This window comes from Xenopus laevis, chromosome 3L (assembly GCF_017654675.1).
Source record: "Xenopus laevis strain J_2021 chromosome 3L, Xenopus_laevis_v10.1, whole genome shotgun sequence".
Classification (NCBI taxonomy): Eukaryota; Metazoa; Chordata; class Amphibia; order Anura; family Pipidae; genus Xenopus; species Xenopus laevis.
The window spans coordinates 2,396,959-2,417,337 of NC_054375.1; the positions used below are offsets into that span (position 1 = coordinate 2,396,959).

At 39.9% G+C, this 20,379-nt stretch overlaps 1 protein-coding gene and 1 pseudogene across 1 annotated transcript in view; both read left to right on the forward strand.

Moving 5' to 3' along the window:
- The window catches only part of LOC121401120 (transmembrane 7 superfamily member 3-like), a 29,808-nt gene extending 20,599 nt beyond the window's left edge, over positions 1–9,209 (forward strand). Inside the window, exons 7-14 of the mRNA XM_041585474.1 lie at positions 523–694; positions 1,272–1,449; positions 2,643–2,729; positions 3,963–4,043; positions 6,772–6,924; positions 7,055–7,152; positions 7,930–8,092; positions 8,598–9,209. Coding sequence (XP_041441408.1) covers positions 523–694; positions 1,272–1,449; positions 2,643–2,729; positions 3,963–4,043; positions 6,772–6,924; positions 7,055–7,152; positions 7,930–8,092; positions 8,598–8,860 — 1,195 coding nt within the window. The 3' untranslated portion in view covers positions 8,861–9,209. The remainder of the gene's footprint in view (positions 1–522; positions 695–1,271; positions 1,450–2,642; positions 2,730–3,962; positions 4,044–6,771; positions 6,925–7,054; positions 7,153–7,929; positions 8,093–8,597) is intronic.
- A 4,388-nt stretch (positions 9,210–13,597) lies between these two features.
- Positions 13,598–17,284, forward strand: LOC121401121 (annotated as a pseudogene).
- Positions 17,285–20,379: the final 3,095 nt, after the last annotated feature.

The window sequence follows — 20,379 nt, forward strand, 5'->3', positions numbered from 1 at the left end:
GTGTGCCCAGAACATTCCTTCTCTGTATATTTGTATTTATACATATGGGAGGAGGAGGTGCCATATTGATTCCCTTAGACAGTACAGTATGAGGGTATAGCTTATTGTGTGCCCAGAACATTCCTTCTCTGTATATTTGTATTTATACATATGGGAGGAGGAGGTGCCATATTGATTCCCTTAGACAGTACAGTATGAGGGTATAGCTTATTGTGTGCCCAGAACATTCCTTCTCTGTATATTTGTATTTATACATATGGGAGGAGGAGGTGCCATATTGATTCCCTTAGACAGTACAGTATGAGGGTATAGCTTATTGTGTGCCCAGAACATTCCTTCTCTGTATATTTGTATTTATACATATGGGAGGAGGGAGGTGCCATATTGATTCCCTTAGACAGTACAGTATGAGGGTATAGCTTATTGTGTGCCCAGAACATTCCTTCTCTGTATATTTGTATTTATACATATGGGAGGAGGGAGGTGCCATATTGATTGCCAATCTATTTCTCTATTACACAGAGGGAACAATGCGCCTCCCTGTGATATAAAGAGAGAGCAAGAGACAAGATGGCGATTACTATATGATATTTATCAGTATTTCCTGCCAGAGAATAACCTCAGTGATACAGTGTTACTCGCTCATCTGCACAGGATGTCTATGGTGCAAGCGATTATGAGCAATGGCATTAAGGTAGGGCTGTCCATGTATGTATGTATGTATGTATGTATGTATGTATGTATGTACTGTATGTATGTACTGTATGTATGTATGTATGTACTGTATGTATGTACTGTATGTATGTATGTTGTATGTATGTATGTATGTATGTATGTAATGTATGTATGTATGTATGTATGTATGTATGTACTATATGTATGTACTGTATGTATGTATGTATGTACTGTATGTACTGTATGTATGTATGTATGTACTGTATGTATGTATGTATGTATGTATGAACGCCCATGACTTCCACCAATCGAAATTGTTTAAAATAATCACATTTTTCAAACTCAAAAACTCGAATCAAATTAAATTTGAATTAAAAAAAAAACTCGATTCGACTCCAAAGTGATCCCTGGACGTCTCCCCATTGACTTAATAGTCGAATTCGAGTTCTTAAAGGGCCAGGGTATGATATGAAAACAAAATGCAGTTATAGGGTAAAAGGTTCCTGGGTTCAATTGCAACTTTCCCGTTTTCCCATTTTTATATTGAATTTCCAGTTGCATCAAGGATCCCATACATTTCCCTCTTCTCTTTGCAGCTCCTCACCCTGAACTCTGAGCAGATGACTAAAGTCTCCTTCTCTTCCATCCCGGGCCAAGGAGTGATCTACAATGTGATTGTACGGGATCCGCTGCTCAACACCTCTGCGGCCTATGTGCCCGTTCATACGTACGCTTGTAACTTCACCAACGTCATGGACAACTGCTACACGCTGGGTAGGGAATCACTACTTACAGGCACATTTATCAACCGTCCAATTTCAAACTAGCAATCAAAATTGATGTAAAAAATCTATTTTTTTTAACTCCCATGAACTCGAAATTCAACCAATCAAAATTGATGTAAAAAAAATAAAAATTTTTGAAACTCGGGTGAATAGGATAGACCCGAAAACTCGAATCGAATTTGTTTCAAGTTTTAAAAACTCGATTGGAGTTTTTTATCCGCGTAAAAAAACTCAAACTCGAAATCCGTCCAATCAAAATTGATGTAAAAAAATCGACATTTTTTAACTCCCATGAACTCGAAATTCGACCAATCAAAATTGATGTAAAAAAACCTCATTTTTTTAAACTTGGGTGAATAGGATCAACCCGAAAACTCGAATCGAATTCGTGTCAAGTTTTAAAAACTCGATTCGAGTTTTTTATCAGCGTAAAAAAACTCGAACTCGAAATCCGTCCAATCAAAATTGATGTAAAAAAATCAAAATTTTTTAACTCCCATGAACTCAAAATTGGATCAATCAAAATTGATATAAAAATTCACATTTTTTAAGCTCGGGTGAATAGGATCAACCCAAAAACTCGAATCGAATTTGTTTCAAGTTTTAAAAACTCGATTCGAGTTCTTTATCTGCGTAAAAAAACTCTTAACTCGAAATCCAACCAATCAAAATTGATGTAAAAAAATCTCATTTTGTAAACTCGTGTGACTACGATCGACCAGAAAACTCATATTGAATTTGTTTCAAGTTTTATAAAAACTCAATGCGAGTTTTTTATCTGCTTAAAAAAGCTCAAACTCGAAATCCGTCCAATCAAAATTGATGTAAAAAAAATCAAATTTTTTTAACTCGCGTAAATACGCGAAAACTTGAATCGAATTAGTTTCCAGTTTTAAAAACCTGATTCGAGTTTTTTTTCAGGAAGGCTGCAAAAATCACCAAATTGATCTTAAAGGGCCAGAGTGTGATAAATGTCAAAAATCGAATTTGATTTTTATTTTTTTTTTAAAAAAACTCGAATCCAAATTTGGATAACTCCGTAGACAAATTTGACCATAAAAAAAACCTCAAATTTGAAATTGAACCCTTAATTAATCTGCCCCTTAGTGTCACTATTATGATACTAATGTAGCAGAGCGATTCCTCCCTGAATTCCGACCTCTTTGTTCTGTTCATTTCCAGGGAAAGCCTCAACCAGAGTGTTTTTCACTTTCTGTGCTCTCTTCGGCCTCTTCATCTGCTTCTTTGGGCATCAGTTTCTGAAGACAGGTACGGTCATTGCCTTATGACTTTTAGGGATACTCGCTACTGATGGACACTTAAAGGGATTCTGTCATGGGAAAAAATGTTTTTTTGTTTTTTTTTTCAAAACGTATCAGTTAATAGAGCTGCTCCAGCAGAATTCTGCACTGAAATCCATTTCTCAAAAGAGCAAACAGATTTTTTTATATTTAATTTTGAAATCTGACATGGGGCTAGACATATTGTCAGTTTCCCAGCTGCCCCCAGTCATGTGACTTGATCAGTACTATATCGCCCACCTCAAGGTGGGCATATCTGGAAGAAATCTGCTCATTCTGACGACATCCCAAACGAGTGGATCTCTGTGTGTATGGCCACCTTTAGGCTGCTGGGGGTACTTACACTTCTTTATAAGATTATAAATCTGTTGTTATAGATTTACATATTTATATTGTTTAGTGTTTTGGTTTGCTCTGCCTCATCGCAGCTTTTTTTATCTAACCCACAGTCCTAGCTATGTCACTTGTACACCTCTCAAGCCAACAACATTTTTAGATTAAAGGTAATTTGTGTATTGCTCTAATTGAGAATCACAGCATTAAAGGAGAACTAAACCCTAAAAATGAATGAAGCTAAAAATGTCCTATTTTCTATAGTGAACTTATTGCAGGAGGCTAAAGTTTGAGCTTGTCAATAGCAGCAATGATCCAGGACTTCAAACTTGTCACAGGGGGTCACCATCTTGGAAAGTGTCTGTGACACTCACATGCTCAGTGGGCTCTGATTGGCTGTTGAGAAGCTAAGCTTCGTCACTAATTATCCAGCAGAAAATGAGCTTCCCTGGCTGTAATATAAGCTGATGCTACAGGTTTGCTGATTATTCAATTCTGATGCTAATTGCACTGGTTTCTGTGCTGCCATGTAGTAATTATGTGTATTAATTACTAATCAGCCTTATATTGTGACATTTCTATTCTATGTGTACTGTATATTGTGAGTGGCTCCCTAAGCTCAGTAAGTGACAGCAGCACAGAGCATGTGAATCAGTGAATCAGCAGAAAAGAAGATGGGGAGCTACTGGGGCATCTTTGGAGACACAGATCTTTACTGCTAAAGGGCTGTGGTTGCCTTGGGCTGGTACAGAAGCACAAAATACAACATTTCTAGCTACTACTTTGGTTACGGTTTAGTTTTCCTTTAAGAGAGATATAAAAAAAGTAAGGAAGTGGAAGCAGATAATGTATTTGTATTTCATTCCAGAATTCTTTTTCATGGGATTCATCATCGTCGGGTTCTTGATCTTTATCCTCCTCACCAGAGTGACTGTCATGGGATACGACGGTGAGTTACAGATAACTGAAGCCATGGGCAAATTGTTGCCTTCTCTGTGATGTAAATAGCCCATCAGGGGTCCCAAGGACTAAAGCTGGCCATAGACGCAAAGATCCGATCGTATGAATGGAGGATCTATGTTCAGCTTTAATCTAGCCATACACTAAGGGGCAGATTTATCAAGGGTCCAATTGCGAATCGAAATACATTTTGATTGGTCAAATTTCGAGTTTATGAGAATTTTAAAAATACAGGTATGGGACCTGTTATCCAGAATGCTCGGGACCTGGGGTTTTCCGGATAACGGATCTTTCCGTAATTTGGGTCTTCATGGCTTTAGTCTACTAGAAATCATTTAAACATTAAATAAAGCCAATAGGCTGGTTTTGGTTCCAATAAGGATTAATTATATCTTAGTTGGGATCAAGTACAAGGTACAGGTATGGGACCTGTTATCCAGAATGCTTGGGACCTGGGGCTTTCCGGATAATGGATCTTTTCATAATTTTGATCTTCATACCTTAAGGCTACTAGAAAATCGTATACATTTTAAAAAACCCAATAGGCTGGTTTTGCCTCCAATAAGCATTAATTATATCTTAGTCGGGATCAAGTACAGCTATGGGACCTTTTATCCAGAATGCTCGGGACGGGTTTTCCGGATAATGGATCTAGCTGTTTTGGATCTTCATGCCTTAAGTCTACTAGAAAATCATATAAAACAAATAAAAGTCTGGTTTTGCTTCCAATAAGGATTAATTATATCTTAGTTGGGATCAAGTACAAGCGACTGTTATTACACACAAAAAAGGAAATCATTTTTAAAAATTTGGATTATTTGAATAAATGGAGTCTATGGGAGACAGCCATTCCTTAATTCGGAGCTTTCTGGATATCGGGTTTCCGGATAAGGGATCCTATACCTGTACTCGAATTTGGCCGTAAAAAAAAAGACTCGAAAATTCGAATTTAAATTTTCCCATTTGAGTGAAGGAAAAGTAAAGCCTTCCAGGCATGTTTTTTTTAGTTTTGGCAGCAATTAGACACTTGACCTAAGATAATAAAAACTATTTCTGATTAGTGATGGGCGAATTTCTCCCGTTTCTGCGGGAGTTTCGTAAATGTATTCGCCATCGGCGAAACGTGGAAATATCCTGCACCAGGCGGATTTATTCACCCATCACTATTTCTGATAGATTAGCTCCCTATATTATCTTGTGACATGTTTTACACACAAACATGTCGCAGATTTAGAAAGCCCGGGTTATACTGAAAAAAATGATTTTAATTTTTTAAAATAAAGCCCCCCCCCAAAAATTCCAATTTGATGTCTGACTGACAAGAGTAGTAAGAGATAAAGACAAATTCAGAAAAAAAATGTCTTTAAAATGTCGTGCAAAAGACAAAATCTAAATTCACAAAAGTGGAGGTTTTTATTTTGTCTCAATATCATCACTTTTGTCAATTCCCCACATTATTTTTGCACAATTAGGCTTCCCATGTGGTTGGCTCAGTTGGGCTGATCTGTTTGGCCCCCAGACCAAGAGTGGGATCTTTATAGGGGCCCATGTTGACATATTTTGAAATTCTGTATCCACAGCCCAACTGATGGCACTTTTAAACCTGCCTGACAGATACTGGATCTGGATCTCCAGGCACATAAGGGGATGAGTTGGCAGCAGCTGTATGTCCCATATAAGGTCACCTTAAAGGAACAGTTCAGTATAAAAATAAAACTGGGTAAATAAATAGTCTGTGCAAAATAAATAATGTTTCTAATATAGTTAGTTAGGCAAAAATGTAATGTATAAAGGCTGGAGTGACTGGATGTGTAACATAATAGCCAGAACACTACTTCCTGCTTTGCAGCTCTCTTGCTTTCCACTGATTGGTTACCAGGCATCAGTGACTCAAGGGGAGGTCACATGGGACATAACTGTTGCTTTTGAATCTGAGCTGAATGCTGAGGATCAATTACAAACTCACTGAACAGTTATGTCCCATGTGGCCTCCCTTATAGTCACTGACTAACTCAGAGTTAGAGAGCTGAAAAGCAGGAAGTAGTGTTCTGGCTATTATGTTACACATCCACTCACTCCATTCTTTATACATTTATGGCTAACTAACTATATTAGAAACATTATTTATTTTGTACAGCCTATTTATTTACTCAGTTTTTATTTTTTACACTGAAATGTTCCCAAAAGACCCAATACTTCTCCTGTACAAGGATGGAAACCGCCTGTCTTTCGTTTTTGAAAAACCACCAATCAGTGTTAGCGCTGGGAGGTATCGGTCGTCTCACTCTTACAGGTAACCCCAAATTGAATGAGAAACAGAATGGGGTTGTTCCTGGAGACCACTCATTTTATATTGTATCACAGATCCCTTACATATTAAATTATTTGAGTTTCCAGTAGGGATGCACAGAATCCACAATTTGGGATTTGGCCGAATCCTTTGTGAAAGATTCGGCCGAATCCTGATTTACATATGCAAATTAGGGGCGGGAAAGGGAAAAAGTGTAAACTTTTTTTCGCTCTTTTGTTTTGTGAGGAGAAGTCACGTGATTTTCCTCCCCGCCCCCAATTTACCTATGCAAATTTGGATTCGGTTTGGCCAGATTTCAAGAATCCTGCTGATAAAGGCCGAATCCCTTACTGAATCCTGTATTCGGTGCATCCCTAGTTTCCAGTAACATATAGAAGTGCTTCAATTGAATTCTTTCTCCCCACAGGCCTCTTGGGAGTAACATCAGCCTCGGGTATCATCGGTGGCCTCCTCTTTGTGGGATTCTGGTGGAGATTTGGCTGTCCTCATGTCTGTCTGCTGCTTGTGGGCCTGGTTCTCGGGTTCCTGACGGCTTCCATTGTCTTCTTTACACCCATTGGTAAGTGACCGTGTCAGACTGGAGGATCTAAAGGAGAAATCGTTTCCACCCGCCCTCCATAAATCAAGATATTAGACGAATGCCTTTATATAACATGGTTCTCACTGCATGTTGCTTCTCGTTCTTCCAGGGGATTATGGGACTTTTCATGATGACACAGTGTTTTGGCTCACCTTTGCCTGTATTTCATTGGTGGTGCCGGTGGCCTTTCTCGTCTCTGCTAAAACTGTGAGTATTTCATCTGTTTCTTCCAGTGCTAAACTTACTGTTTATAAATATAGCATCGGGCGAGAGTGACCCCAAACAGAGGAATATTTACAGGAATATTTGCCCTGCCCTGACCTTGTGTAATGGAAACAGGCCTGTAGTTCACTCTCTTGTCAGACTTTGCTATGAATAGCAGCTTTCTCAACAAAGTAGAACAAATATAATTACATTTGAGGCTTCAAATGGGTTTTTTTGCCTTCCTCTGGATCAACTGACAGGCAGCTTATATATAGACTTAAGGTTGAACTTGATGGACGTGTGTCTTTTTTCAACCCAACTTACTGTGTTACAAGTTGATCCAGGGACTGGTCCCATTGTATTTTGGAGTCAGGATGGAAATTGTCCCCCTCTGAGGCAAATTGGAGAGGGTTCAGGAGGGTTTTTCGCCTTCCTCTGGATCAACTGGCAGTTAGGCAGGTTATATATAGACTTAAGGTTGAAATTGATGGACGCGTGTCTTTTTTTCCACCTAACGTACTATGTTACTATGTTATAAGTTGATCCAGGGACTGGTCCGATTCCATCTTGAAATCAGGAAAGAATTTTTTTCCCCCCTCTGAGGCAAATTGGAGAGGCTTCAAATGGGGTCTTTTTTCCAGCTAACTTACTATGTTACAAGGTGATTTTTCCCCTGTGCACTTGCAGTGACCATACGGATTAAACAGTCATTACATAGGTCTCTCATATGCTCTGGTGAGGGAGTCACTAACTAACCTTACGCTGCTGTTTTTCACCTAGCTCAATATATTCACCTGCTCAGTGGTTGGCTCCTACACTCTGGTTTTGGCCGTAGACAGTTATGTGTTCACGAGCCTCACCTACATCACCTTAAACATTGTAAAGAGGGCGGTAAACCAAGAATTCAGTAGTGTCTACACCAGTGTTCCCTTCCAGACCAATGGTAAGTGCCCACTGGATGATCTGCTCTAATGTAAATATATTTATTTTATATATAATTATATATTGTTTCCCTTAGTCAGTACAGTATGAGGGTATAGCTTATTGTGTGCCCAGAACATTCCTTCTCTGTATATTTGTATTTATACATATGGGAGGAGGAGGTGCCATATTGATTCCCTTAGACAGTACAGTATGAGGGTATAGCTTATTGTGTGCCCAGAACATTCCTTCTCTGTATATTTGTATTTATACATATGAGAGGAGGAGGTGCCATATTGATTCCCTTAGACAGTACAGTATGAGGGTATAGCTTATTGTGTGCCCAGAACATTCCTTCTCTGTATATTTGTATTTATACATATGGGAGGAGGAGGTGCCATATTGATTCCCATAGACAGTACAGTATGAGGATATAATATGAGATGAGTTGCAGAAATCAAGTCATAGAAGATATTGGAACATTCAGTGCAACTGTCATATGAACAAACACATCCTTTTATTTTCAGACTTTATCATGATTGCATTATGGGTAGTCCTGTATGTCAGTGGAGTGGCCACCCAGCTGTATCGGGAGCGAGAGAAGACGCCCTTCCCTCCGACCCCGTACTTGTTGTGGATAAGAGACAGAGAGCGAAGGAAAACCAACGTCTTGGACCCCAGTTACCACCTCCCGCCGTTAAGAGAACGAATTCTAATCCGACTGGCGCAGTTTCGAGATTTTTTCCGCAGAGATCAGCCGACGGGTGAACGGTCGCCATTACTTCTATAGCCGCGTGGGAAGAGCAGGAATGAGTTAACTTTGTCTCTGCCATAAATCACCGGTGCCAAAAAGAAGGAGATCATTTCATATATATATATATAAGTAAAAACACACAATACGCTCTCTCTTTATTATACTATTACAGCTCACAAGAGTCCGAGGAAGATGAAATGACCCCCACGTGGATGGATCAAGATAAGAGATTTATGTACCTGCTGAAATGTTGTATTTCCTTCTATAAGGAGCTGATGTTGTTATTAATATCTGCGTGTCAGTCATAAAGATCTCCCAGCTGTATAAAACTACGGGGTGGGGATTGTTACTTCTAATGTTAATGCAGAGGAGAAATAGATTATAAAGTGCAATACCACTTGTCACCACTAGTAGCAGACAGCAAGTGTTTCCCTATAGAGCTGCAATAGAGCAGCGCCACAGCCTGTGCTCCACATCAGGGATTGGTGGGTGAAATGAAGTGTCTCCCAGAAATGTCAGAGTCCTCTGCTTTCCATGCAAAAGGTTTTAATGACGATTTCATCAGCTCTTTCGGATCGATTTTGTTTTACGAAGACGCCCAAAGTTTCCTCGTGAGACGACTTCGGAAAACATAGCGCACCGATTGCCATCTCACCAGTGGGAGGCAGTTTGGGGAGATTTGTCGCCCTGAAAGAGAGGCGATTTTGTCCTTGGGGGCGACTAAATCTCCCCGAATCTGAGTATGCGTCTCAGCCCTTAAAGGGGTTGTTCAGCTTTGAGATAATGTTTACTGTGATGTAGAGAGGGATACATTGCAATTGGTTTTCATTTTTAAGGTTTTTGAGTTATTTAGCTTTTTAATTCAGCAGCTCTTCAATTTGCATTTTCAGCCATCTGGTTGCTAGGGTCCAAATTCCCCTAGCAACCATGCATTGATGTGAATAAGAGACCGGAATATGAATAGGAGAGGCCTGAATAGAAAGAGGAGGAATAAAAAGTAACAATAACAATTAGGGATGCAGCAAATCCAGGATTCGGCCTTTTTCAGCAGGATTCGGATTCGCCCGAATCCTTCTGGCCGGCCGAATCTGAATCCTAATATGCATATGCAAATTTGGGACGGAGAGGGGTAATGCGTGACTTTTTGTCACAAAACAAGGAAGTAAAAATGTTTCCCTTTCCCACCCCTAATTTGCATATTCAAATTTGAAGTCGGGTTCGGTTGGGTATTTGCCTGAATCTTTCGCAAAGTGAACTTTATATCTGTACTGAATGTTGTGATTCAATACTCTATGGAGGCACAAGGACTGTGGTTGCTTTGGGCTGGTAAGGGGCCATTTTGCACGGAAAGAAGAGAATTCTGGAATTTCCAGATAACGGATCTTTCTGTAATTTGGATTTTCAAACTTTAAGTCTACTAGAAAATCATATAAACATGAAATAAAGCCAATAGGCTGGTTTTGCTTCCAATAAGGATTAATTGTATCTTAGTTGGGATCAAGTACAAGCGACTGTTTTATTACAGGTATGGGACCTGTTATCCAGAATGCTCAGGAACTGGGGTTTTCTGGATAACGGATCTTACTATAATTTGGATCTTCATACCTTAAGTATACTAGAAAATCATATAAACATGAAATAAACCCAATAGGCTGTTTTTGCTTCCAATCAGGATTAATTATATCTTAGTTGGGATCAAGTACAGGTATGGGACCTGTTATCCAGAATGCTCGGGACCTGGGGTTTTCTGGATAATGGATCTTTCTGTAATTTGGATCATCATACCTTAAGTCTACTAGAAATCATATAAAACATGAAATAAACCCAATAGGCTGGTTTTGCCTCCAATAAGGATTAATTATATCTTAGTTGGGATCAAGTACAAGCGACTGTTTTATTATTATAGAGAAAAAAAATCATTTTAAATATTTGGATTATTTGATTATAATGGAGTCTATGGGAGACGGGCTTTCTGTAATTGGAAACATTCTGGATAACGGATCCCATGCCTATACAATGCTGCGCCACCAACAATTTGCACATACGCATGTACTGCAAGTAAGAATCCCCGACACGCTGAAACCACCATTTTTCTCACGAATGCAAGATTTTATATTCGCAGGCTAACAATTAACATAGACAGACACCAAAATTAACCACTTGTGTAAATAATGCGCTTTTTTTGCTGGCGTGTTTTGTACCCACAAACATTAAAACACTGGAGAGAAAAATGATTTATGCTGCCTTAATAACAGTAAGGAATATTTTTATACTTTGAACTTACTTTTAGCTTGTTTTAGGCACTGTTGTTAGGCTGAAACTCTCAGCTTGAATCTCAGTTCTGTATACATAATAGGGTCAGAGGAATATACTAGACTATGATTACAATGAGGCAAATAATATATTGTGTACTTGTGTTGGAATTAAACTAGTAATTATATGTTGTTGCTTTTGGCCTTCATTAACTGATTGCAGCAATATGCTTTGCAAGTAAAGAAAGATTGTCGTGTTTTTGATGATTCATCTTGGGTTACTGGTAATGGTGAATAACAGGAAAGAGTAATAGTATAACTGTATCAATTCGTGTGCTGCAGCCATTGGGATCTGTATAGGGAGATTGTTCATATTTGTATGGGTGCGCTCAGAATTGTAGCAGTGCACATTCCCGAAACCATATTGGCAGGTTTCATATATCTCCACCTCGTGTATGTTCTAGTCTGTCACTGGCATGGTCAGGGGGCAAGTTCATCTATATATAACCAGTACTTAGTGAATCCACTCCCTGTTGCTGTGGTCAGTGGCAGGCCTTAGCAACTAGATTACCAGGTACAAGAAAGGCTTAATCATTTACATGCCATGGATTGTATAGTTCTGGGCTTTCTCTTTATCATCCGCTATGACCCTTGATATTTTAAACCTTTTGACCTTTGATATAAACTGTTCTTTAAAAGGGATCCGCATAAAAAATAAAACTGTGATTTTTGGTGGATGATGGCCAGTAACAAAAGTTGAATCTTTCCATCCATTCTATAGACAGCCATTATGACATCACAATGTCAGTCTTCCCTCATTGTGATGTCATTATGACATCACAATGTCAGTCTTCCCTCATTCATTGTGATGTCATTATGACATCACAATGTCAGTCTTCCCTCATGTGATGTCATAATGACCCCAGCTATATATATAGCAGCAACACCAGTGCAGCCACTATCAGTTGTTGGAGATTAGCTACCGAGCAGAACTGTTGTGTCTGTTTTGTACTAATCAACCAACTGAATTCTACATCTTTGTAAGTATAAAGCTTGAAATTAACGGAACTGGGGAATTCAGTTGGGGCTGTGAAATTGCAGCAGCACGATAAGGATATTGGGGGAGGTTGGTTGGGGGATTGTATTTAGAAATAGAGTTTTGGTGGATGATGTCATAGTTAGTATTATGGGATGGAGCTTATCAGACAGATGGACTTGGGCTATAAATGGACAGGTGATGGGGTAGTTTGGAGGCTGGCAGTGTCTTAATTCCCCTTTAATTATTTCATACATATTATATATTAGTAAAGTTTATTAGCCGTGGATTTAGCCATTTACCAATCAGAGGCAAGGTAACTTTAGGTCACTGTGATGTCATAATGACTAACAGAAGAAAGCCTTTCATGATGTGGGCGGGGCATAGTGATGTCATAAATGACCCATCTGTTTATCTAGTATCACAGCTGAACTCATTTCATTTAGTTGTGATTAGCTATTATGGACAGAGCTCCTAGAGACTGCTCAATACTAAGTTCATATTATTTATTATTCAACATCTTTAACGAGTAAATAGAGAAACTCTTTTCATTTTACTTATAGCTGTCCAATAAACAAACACTTAAATATACAGAAATCGATTTTTCAATAAATAAATATATATAGATAGAGATAGATAAATAGATTTAGATAGATAAATAGATTTAGATAGATAGATAAATAATGCAAATTTATGGGAAACTATAGGCCTGCAAAGATCCCTGTCTGTGTAGGTTACGGAAGGAGAGGTTTGCTGAGGGATTATATTTAGAATTGGTTTTGAGAATAATAAAAGTAACTATGAGTTAGTGTTTTGTGTTAGTGTAACTAATGGTCTAACCCCAAGGTCATTAGTCTTGGGAATTAATTGTACAGGTTAAGAATGTTCTGCTTTCCTCCCCCAGATTCATCTAAATCAGAAATCAATCACATCAATCAAATCAATCAGAATCAAATCATGCATCAAACCACAATCAACACATGAAGGTTAAACATCACATATGATGATCTAGAGAAGCAAGAAGAAAGTTCCAATGAGCAATAAAGAAAGAACAGTATGTGCAAGGAATTCCTGAGATGCTTCGGCTCATTTGTTCTAGGCATTGTTCTGGCATAGTATTTGCCTTCTTCACTCTGTTTGTGAAGAGCTACAGCCCTGGACATATCTGCATCATCGCCAGCGCTTTATTGGAGTTTTCCTATCTCGGCATGGCGTTTTCTGAGCAGATTCGAGTAATCGTATTCCTAACACTGCCGCAGATTTTTTGCAGGTAAGTTCCGGGTTTAGACTTTAAGGATTAATTGGGTAGGGGGAGGGGGGAGACAGTTTCTGGTCTGAACCAGCCTTGGAAACTCTATTTGGGTTCCCCCATGAAGAAGGGGGGAATGTTTGATTTTATTTGTGGGGAGGAAAGGAGGTCTCACCATCAGCATAGAAACTTTAATGTAGGGGCAGTCAGGCTATGGAATAATGAGAATAAGAATAATGATTAATTCTCCATCTCTCCCAGCTCAAGGCAAGAACCTGATTATTGCACTGGCCTTTTCACTGACCATCCAAGGACCCGCCGGAAATATCCTGGAGAATTACAAGCGGGTGTCGGAAGCAACCTCGTGCGGGTTGCAGTTGGCCGTGAATCAGACCTTAGAAGTTGTTGAGGAGATGAAAGCGCCTGTGATGAGTAAGTAACGGAAGAGCGGTGGGTGTAGCAAGTAGGAATATCCCGATCTACCTTTTGGGCGCTTGAAGGGTGACCCTACAGGTGCAGATCTGGTCAGAATCTGGGTGGGTTGTATGTGAAATAAAGTGCAATGACGTGAGTCTCACACTCGTCTCTCTCTTTCCAGGGGCTTTGGACAAGATCAAGTCCATTGCTGGTAACTTTAAAAATGTCTCCAAGCGGTCGCAAGGCTTCTTTATTGCCCTACAGGAGGGCGTGAGACGTATAGGTGAGTAGAGAAACCCTCGGGTTGTGTTGCCCAGTCAGTGATACCTTGTTACTCCGTGGTACCTGGCGTGGCATCAATACTGATACTAAACTCGCCTTCTAATCCTCCTGTCCTTCCCAGGCCGAGACTTGAGAGCGGCGTGGTCATACCTGTACAACATGGGAACTATCTGCAATGAGGAGTTAGGGAACCCGAGCAAGAAATGTTACCAGCAATTCGATACGGCCAAGCAGACTTGTACCGATAATGCCGGCTTGTTTGGCTTCGTCTGCGGCATTATAGACACATTTCGGCCCCTGTGTGCACTGGCTGGAGGTAAGTTACAACTCACCCCAATCTGACATGTTCTGCTCTAGTTCTTTCTCCTGGATTAATGACAAATTCTAATGAATCCAACTTCGTCTTTCCCACAGTTCCGTGCATGGGCCCCGACTTTGTTCAGACTCACGTCAGTCGACTGATGGACAAAGGTGAGTGACGCAGATTTGGTGGGTGGGTTGGTTGCTATGGGTTACTAAGCAGGCAAGTCTTTCTGGACACTGTGTGTGGGATTTAAGGATCCAGCCCTTGTTCTATAGCAAAATTCCAATCTCTGCACTTTCCTTACAGCTGCCGATTCCGTCCTTAACAAGTTCAAGGATCACTTTCTGTTTAATATCACTGTCATCCACGACTTTGATATCAACGCCAGCGCCACCGACGTGATCAACGTGGCAGAGCAGATTATGGACGAGGTGAACGCCAGTATAGAGCCTTACCTGGAGATTATTGGACTGGCCCAGTATTTTGTGCTCTTCTTCTGCCTTTACTCCTTCATTCGGTAGGTCCAATTCCTCTGTTCTTACTGTTGGTTCTGATTGAGTTCTGACCCCATTTCCCGTAGTATCTGCCCAGTCCTGTAGGGGGGGATAGTGAGTATGGGATATATATGTACAGTGGGCATTGTAGCTTTCATTCCTGCTCCCCTTCCCACTCTCTCTCCCATAATGTTACTTAAGGAATTACCCATTCTAATCGGATTTCTCATTGATCTGCAGGGCGGCGCTATATCGCAGGAATTACCTGCTCAATGACAAGCACGACAATTTCTACATCACTAAGAACTTTATGAAGCTGAATGAGCTGAGAGTGAAGACTGGTGCTCCCTCTCTGTTACCCCTGAACATGAAGGAGCAATCTCTCTACGTCTCACCTGGTGAGTCCCAATTCTCTTCAGTAACACCCCCCCACTCATTCACTATAGTACAGAGCCCTCTATGCTTAGTGACCCCCACTACACACTATAATCACCCAACTCTCAATAACAAAGGTACCTGCCACTTACTGGCTATAACTACCACTCACTTAACTACTTAATCACAAGTTTACTCACCCCATAGTCTTTATAGTAACCACAAACCAATATTAGCCGACTGTATTACATTTAGGAAACCCACTTTGTCTGTCCCAGCCTCCATTTTCTCATGAGTCTCTCTCATTCCTACAGTTTCCCTGAAGATGACGTCAATTGAGAAGAATATGTTGACCGGTTTCTTTGGGGATTGTGCCGTACATGATAGGCTCCATCTTCATCATCTTGATAGATTTCGGAGCGCTAGGGAAGGCACATGAACAGCTCAGTGGCAATATAACGGTGACAGGTAAGAGGGTTATTGGTCTGCTCTTTCACATTGGACAGGGAGGGGGCTGCCTGTAATATAGAGTGAGAGGTAATAATTTTGGTGTATTTTTCCTCCATTAGCTCCTCTAATCTTCAACGTCACCGTAACAGGCTCAAATTTCTTCAGCGACTTCTTTAAACAAATAATATCCTCATTTGAGGATATGGTAAGGGACAAGTGCAGATTCTCACATCCAAGTGTTTGGTTACCCCATCAAAGCCGGACTTCCGGGGCTACATAATTATCGGTAAGTAAAGTTTGCAGTTGGATGGCAACTGGGCCTCCCCTTGTACTGTCTCCATCTTGCCCTACTGTCTCCATCTTGCCCTACTGTCTCCATCTTGCCATACTGTCTCCATCTTCTCCTATTGTCTCCATCCTGTCCTACTGTCTCCATCTTGTCCTACTGTCTCCATCTTGTCCTACTGTCTCCATATTGCCCTACTTGCTATTGCCTACTGTCTCCATCTTGTCCTACTGTCTCCATCTTGTCCTACTGTCTCCATCTTGCCCTACTGTCTCCATCTTGCCCTACTGCCTCCATCTTGCCCTACTGTCTTCATCTTTCCATTCTATCTCCATCTTGTTCGACAGTCCTGAATTAAACCTGCTCTTTTTTCTCCTAGGACTTTTATATGGATTTGCCTTTTTGGCCACCGCGATTGGGGTGTATCTTACGAGATTGAGACGCTCCCTCTGTGCCTATTATTATCCATATCGTGAACTGGTAAGTTTGTAGGAAGCAAAACTCCTCACACATTCACATAGTAGTTAAAGCTGATAAATGACATCTACAGTCCATTCAATTTCACCCTAGTTGCTCATATTCTTATTTAACTTTATTACTCCAAATTGTATTGAGACTTCTCCCTGGCTCAGGCTATAGGAGTATTAATCCCAAAAGCCCTTTAATATCTTAATCATGTAAAAGACACGTGACATCCTTGAATAGGAATACTTTCTAATGTTCACATTCACATAGGGACCAATAGTGTTCAAAGTATATTTGATATTTCATTTGCTTTCTCTCCAGGAAAGGATCTGCTTCCTGTACAACACGATTATCTGCGAGCGCCCAGAGAGGACCCCTTATCATATGAAGTACATTGTTACTGCTTCCCAGGATCCACAACCCAGCAGCTTCCTCTACAAGCTGGCCAAACGGTATAGCAATCGATTCATACCCTGCCTGGATATACACATTTCATAGAGAAAGAGTGTGAGTGTGATAAACATTCTCCCCTTATTTTTTACAGAAACTCTGTGTTTTACCGTCTGGTCAGACTGATGGGCAAAAGGGAAGAGTTCTGCATGGAATGTGCCAAAGTCAGAACCGACAGTAACAGCCTGGAATTTCTAGCCTGTATTACCAGGGACTGCAGAGGTAAGTACCCCATCACTTTCAGTTGAGCCCAGTTCCTAGTACAGTACATGGCCACTTCTTAAGCCCAAAATGTTCTCAATTTTTATCAGAATCTCAATTGGGGGTGCAATAATCACAGCCATGTTTTTAGGGGCAACCCACTAAATGTATGAGTTCTGCATGTTGGACTCTGGTATTTCATGTAGATGAATGTCTGGCTGGCCTAGATTGTCATACTGATAAAGAAAAACTCAGTTCTGGTGATGAGATGTAAGTTTTGCCTGAAATATGTCATCTTGTGCCAGGTCATTGTCATCTTTGTCCTTACTGGTCACCATCTTTGCCCTTCTACTAGGCCTCGTTCTTCCTTCCTACAACATTTAACCCTTATTCTAATCCTCAGAGACTCAGTGATGAGGAGCAGGTCGAGCTGTGGCTGGAGGAAAGAGGCAGGAGTAAGAGGTTCAGGAAAGTGCAATTCACTGAGGAAGATGAGGACTCGGACTCCTCCATGGAATTAAGGTAAGAGCTTGTAGAACCTCAGAAGGGTGAAAGCCATAAATAAGAGAAAGGAAGCCCCATTAGATATTGCAGAACTCTTCTTATTTTGCAAGTGTGGCCGCTCATTGGTTGTAATAGGTTAAAAGGGGAAATTAGCATGAACTTTTAGTATTTTGCAGTCAGGGTATGTTTGGGGAGGGCTCTCAGCTGACATTTAACCCTTTGTACTTGCAGTGATGCCGACTATGAGTACCAGGAGCAATCCCCATCAAGTGACAGCTCAGACGAGGAGACTCTAGATGAGGCATTTTCCAAGTTGACGAAGATGAAGAAAAAAAGGCATCCCAAGGAAATTGTATCAGAGGCGCTGAGCTATAGCAAGACTAGGGACAATAAAGGAAGGGACTGATCCCAATGGGCAGAACTCATTCTCCTTGGATTTAGAAAAATGCCCAACTGCAGAGAAGAAACGCAATGTTTTGTACAGAAATGAGTCCTCGTCGGCTGGGACACACCAGATTCACAGCCCCCAAAGTGGGTGGGTCTTACCCAAAGTGGGTGAGATATTGGGTGGATTGGGGGCTGTGTCTGGTGACTTTGTCCCTGAAAATCTATTCTTAAAATCTAAATAAAATATCTTTTATTTTTTCACAAAGCAACTTGAACAGCTTTTCTGTTTTAACAAATCTAAATATGTATCATTTTAGATTTTAATTTATATATTTATATTATTTTATTTGTATAGTTTTATATATATCCTTGATAAAGGCCCCAATGTGGGCTGAAATGTTGGATACACGAGTGATGCGGATCCATTTTGAAGGCTTTATATATATATATATTTTTTTTTATACATATATTTATATTATTTTTTACAAGATGTGGACATATTTATATATAGTTACTTTTGTAGATATACAGTTTAAAATAAATTTTTATTAATGTATTTATTTTTTATATTATTTTAATGTCATATATACATTTTTATATCAATGTAAAAAATACATTTCATATATATTTTTGACATATATTAAATTAAAGATATATATTTTTATATAAAAAGCAAAAAAAAAATTGTTTTAACAAAAAATGACGACTGTCCTGTGGATTTATTGTGATTGTGACAGAGTCGTAGGGCCATTTTGTGCTTGTGTGACATGTTGGGGGAATATACTGAAGCGTTGTACAAGCGGAACTGTACATTGCTGACAAGACGTGTCCCCGACTGCTCGTCTGTTCAGGGATGGTTGTTCCCCGTTTGGCATAAATGGCCTCCTGCATTGTCCTATCCTGCACTCTATAATCTATTGATCCCCAGTAATGACCTCTCCCTCCCTCTTCACTGGATCCTCAGGGACTCAGGATGGGGCCACAGGCTCCAACATTTGCTCAGAATTCCTTAAATATGACAGGAGGGGCATGAGTGGGCTGTACTGTATATAAGGCCTGGTTACTGTATATAACACCTGATTATTGTATATAAATGAGTGTATATCAGGTCTGTTTACTGTATCTGTATATCTGCCTCTTGCTGCCTGAAGATTTTACAGTAAATCCATAACATGAACGGGGAGAGGAAACAACACACACACATATTCATTTGGGTCTAGAACTTAGAGGGGCCCTTGGGGGCCCAGTGCAAGTAGAAACAAGAGGGTGTCTATACATACAGGGTTGTGTATCTACTCACACTGGTACATTGAAAGGCTTTTGGAGCCACACATTAGATTTAAACACATGGGGAGGGGGACCCTAGCTGGAATCGGGATCCCCTAATTCCAACCCTACACACGGTCGGTACGGGGTCAATCCTGCTCCAACAGAACCAAGTGCTGGAGAGGGACGAGGGACTTGAGAAGTGGAGCCGTTAACTCTCACAGATTCACGTTTTTATCAACTGCCAACATCATGAATTTTGTTACAACACCAATAATGTTAATTACAATTAGAAAAAGCTCCCTTTTTTAAGGTTTACTTATCCTCTAACAAGGCCATACTAATGACCAAATTAACTTTAACGTATCACTAAACTCATCCTATATGCAAATAACCGTATTGTAACTACTTTGCTTTGAAGAGGGGCTAAAACCATCTTCAAAACCAAGAACTCCTTCTTGACCAGCAGAATTGAAAAAAAACTCAATGCTGGAGAATTCTTAATCCATCACAATCAAGTTAATTGCCTATCTAACTATAATAATAATTCAATCATTTCAACTTCTAAGAATTCACAGGTAACATATCACATCTAATTCTTCCATTTCCAATTAAATTCCATTCCAAATCTTTAGTAATATTTCATAAAATAAAGTCTCTTAATCCTTTGTTGTTCCTTAAACTCTGTTCAAAGATGGTGACTGTAAAGTCGTTAGTAAAGGTGTTGTCCCAAGTATAATTCTTTGAGGTGATTAAACCCAAGGACAGGAACTTCGTGTACTTCTACTTCCAATATATCATATTGTCCTTGTCTCTTATCATCTTGTGATTGTCAATAAAAAATATTCCTTTAAGATCACCATCATCATCATCACACAAACATGTGGTAAGTTCTTTAATCTTATTGACTGTATGTAGCCTTGTACTACATCTTCATTACCATGTAGTTTCATTAAACATTTTCTCTATAATTCCACAATAATTATATAACTTTACTATTACTTCCATACCCCAACCAGACTAAGGGGTAGATTCACTAACAGAGCCAGTGTCGGACTGGCCCACCGGGATATCAGGAAAACTCCGAGTGGACCCAGGTGTCAGTGGCCCCTCGTGCTGCTAAACTTTTGGCCTATT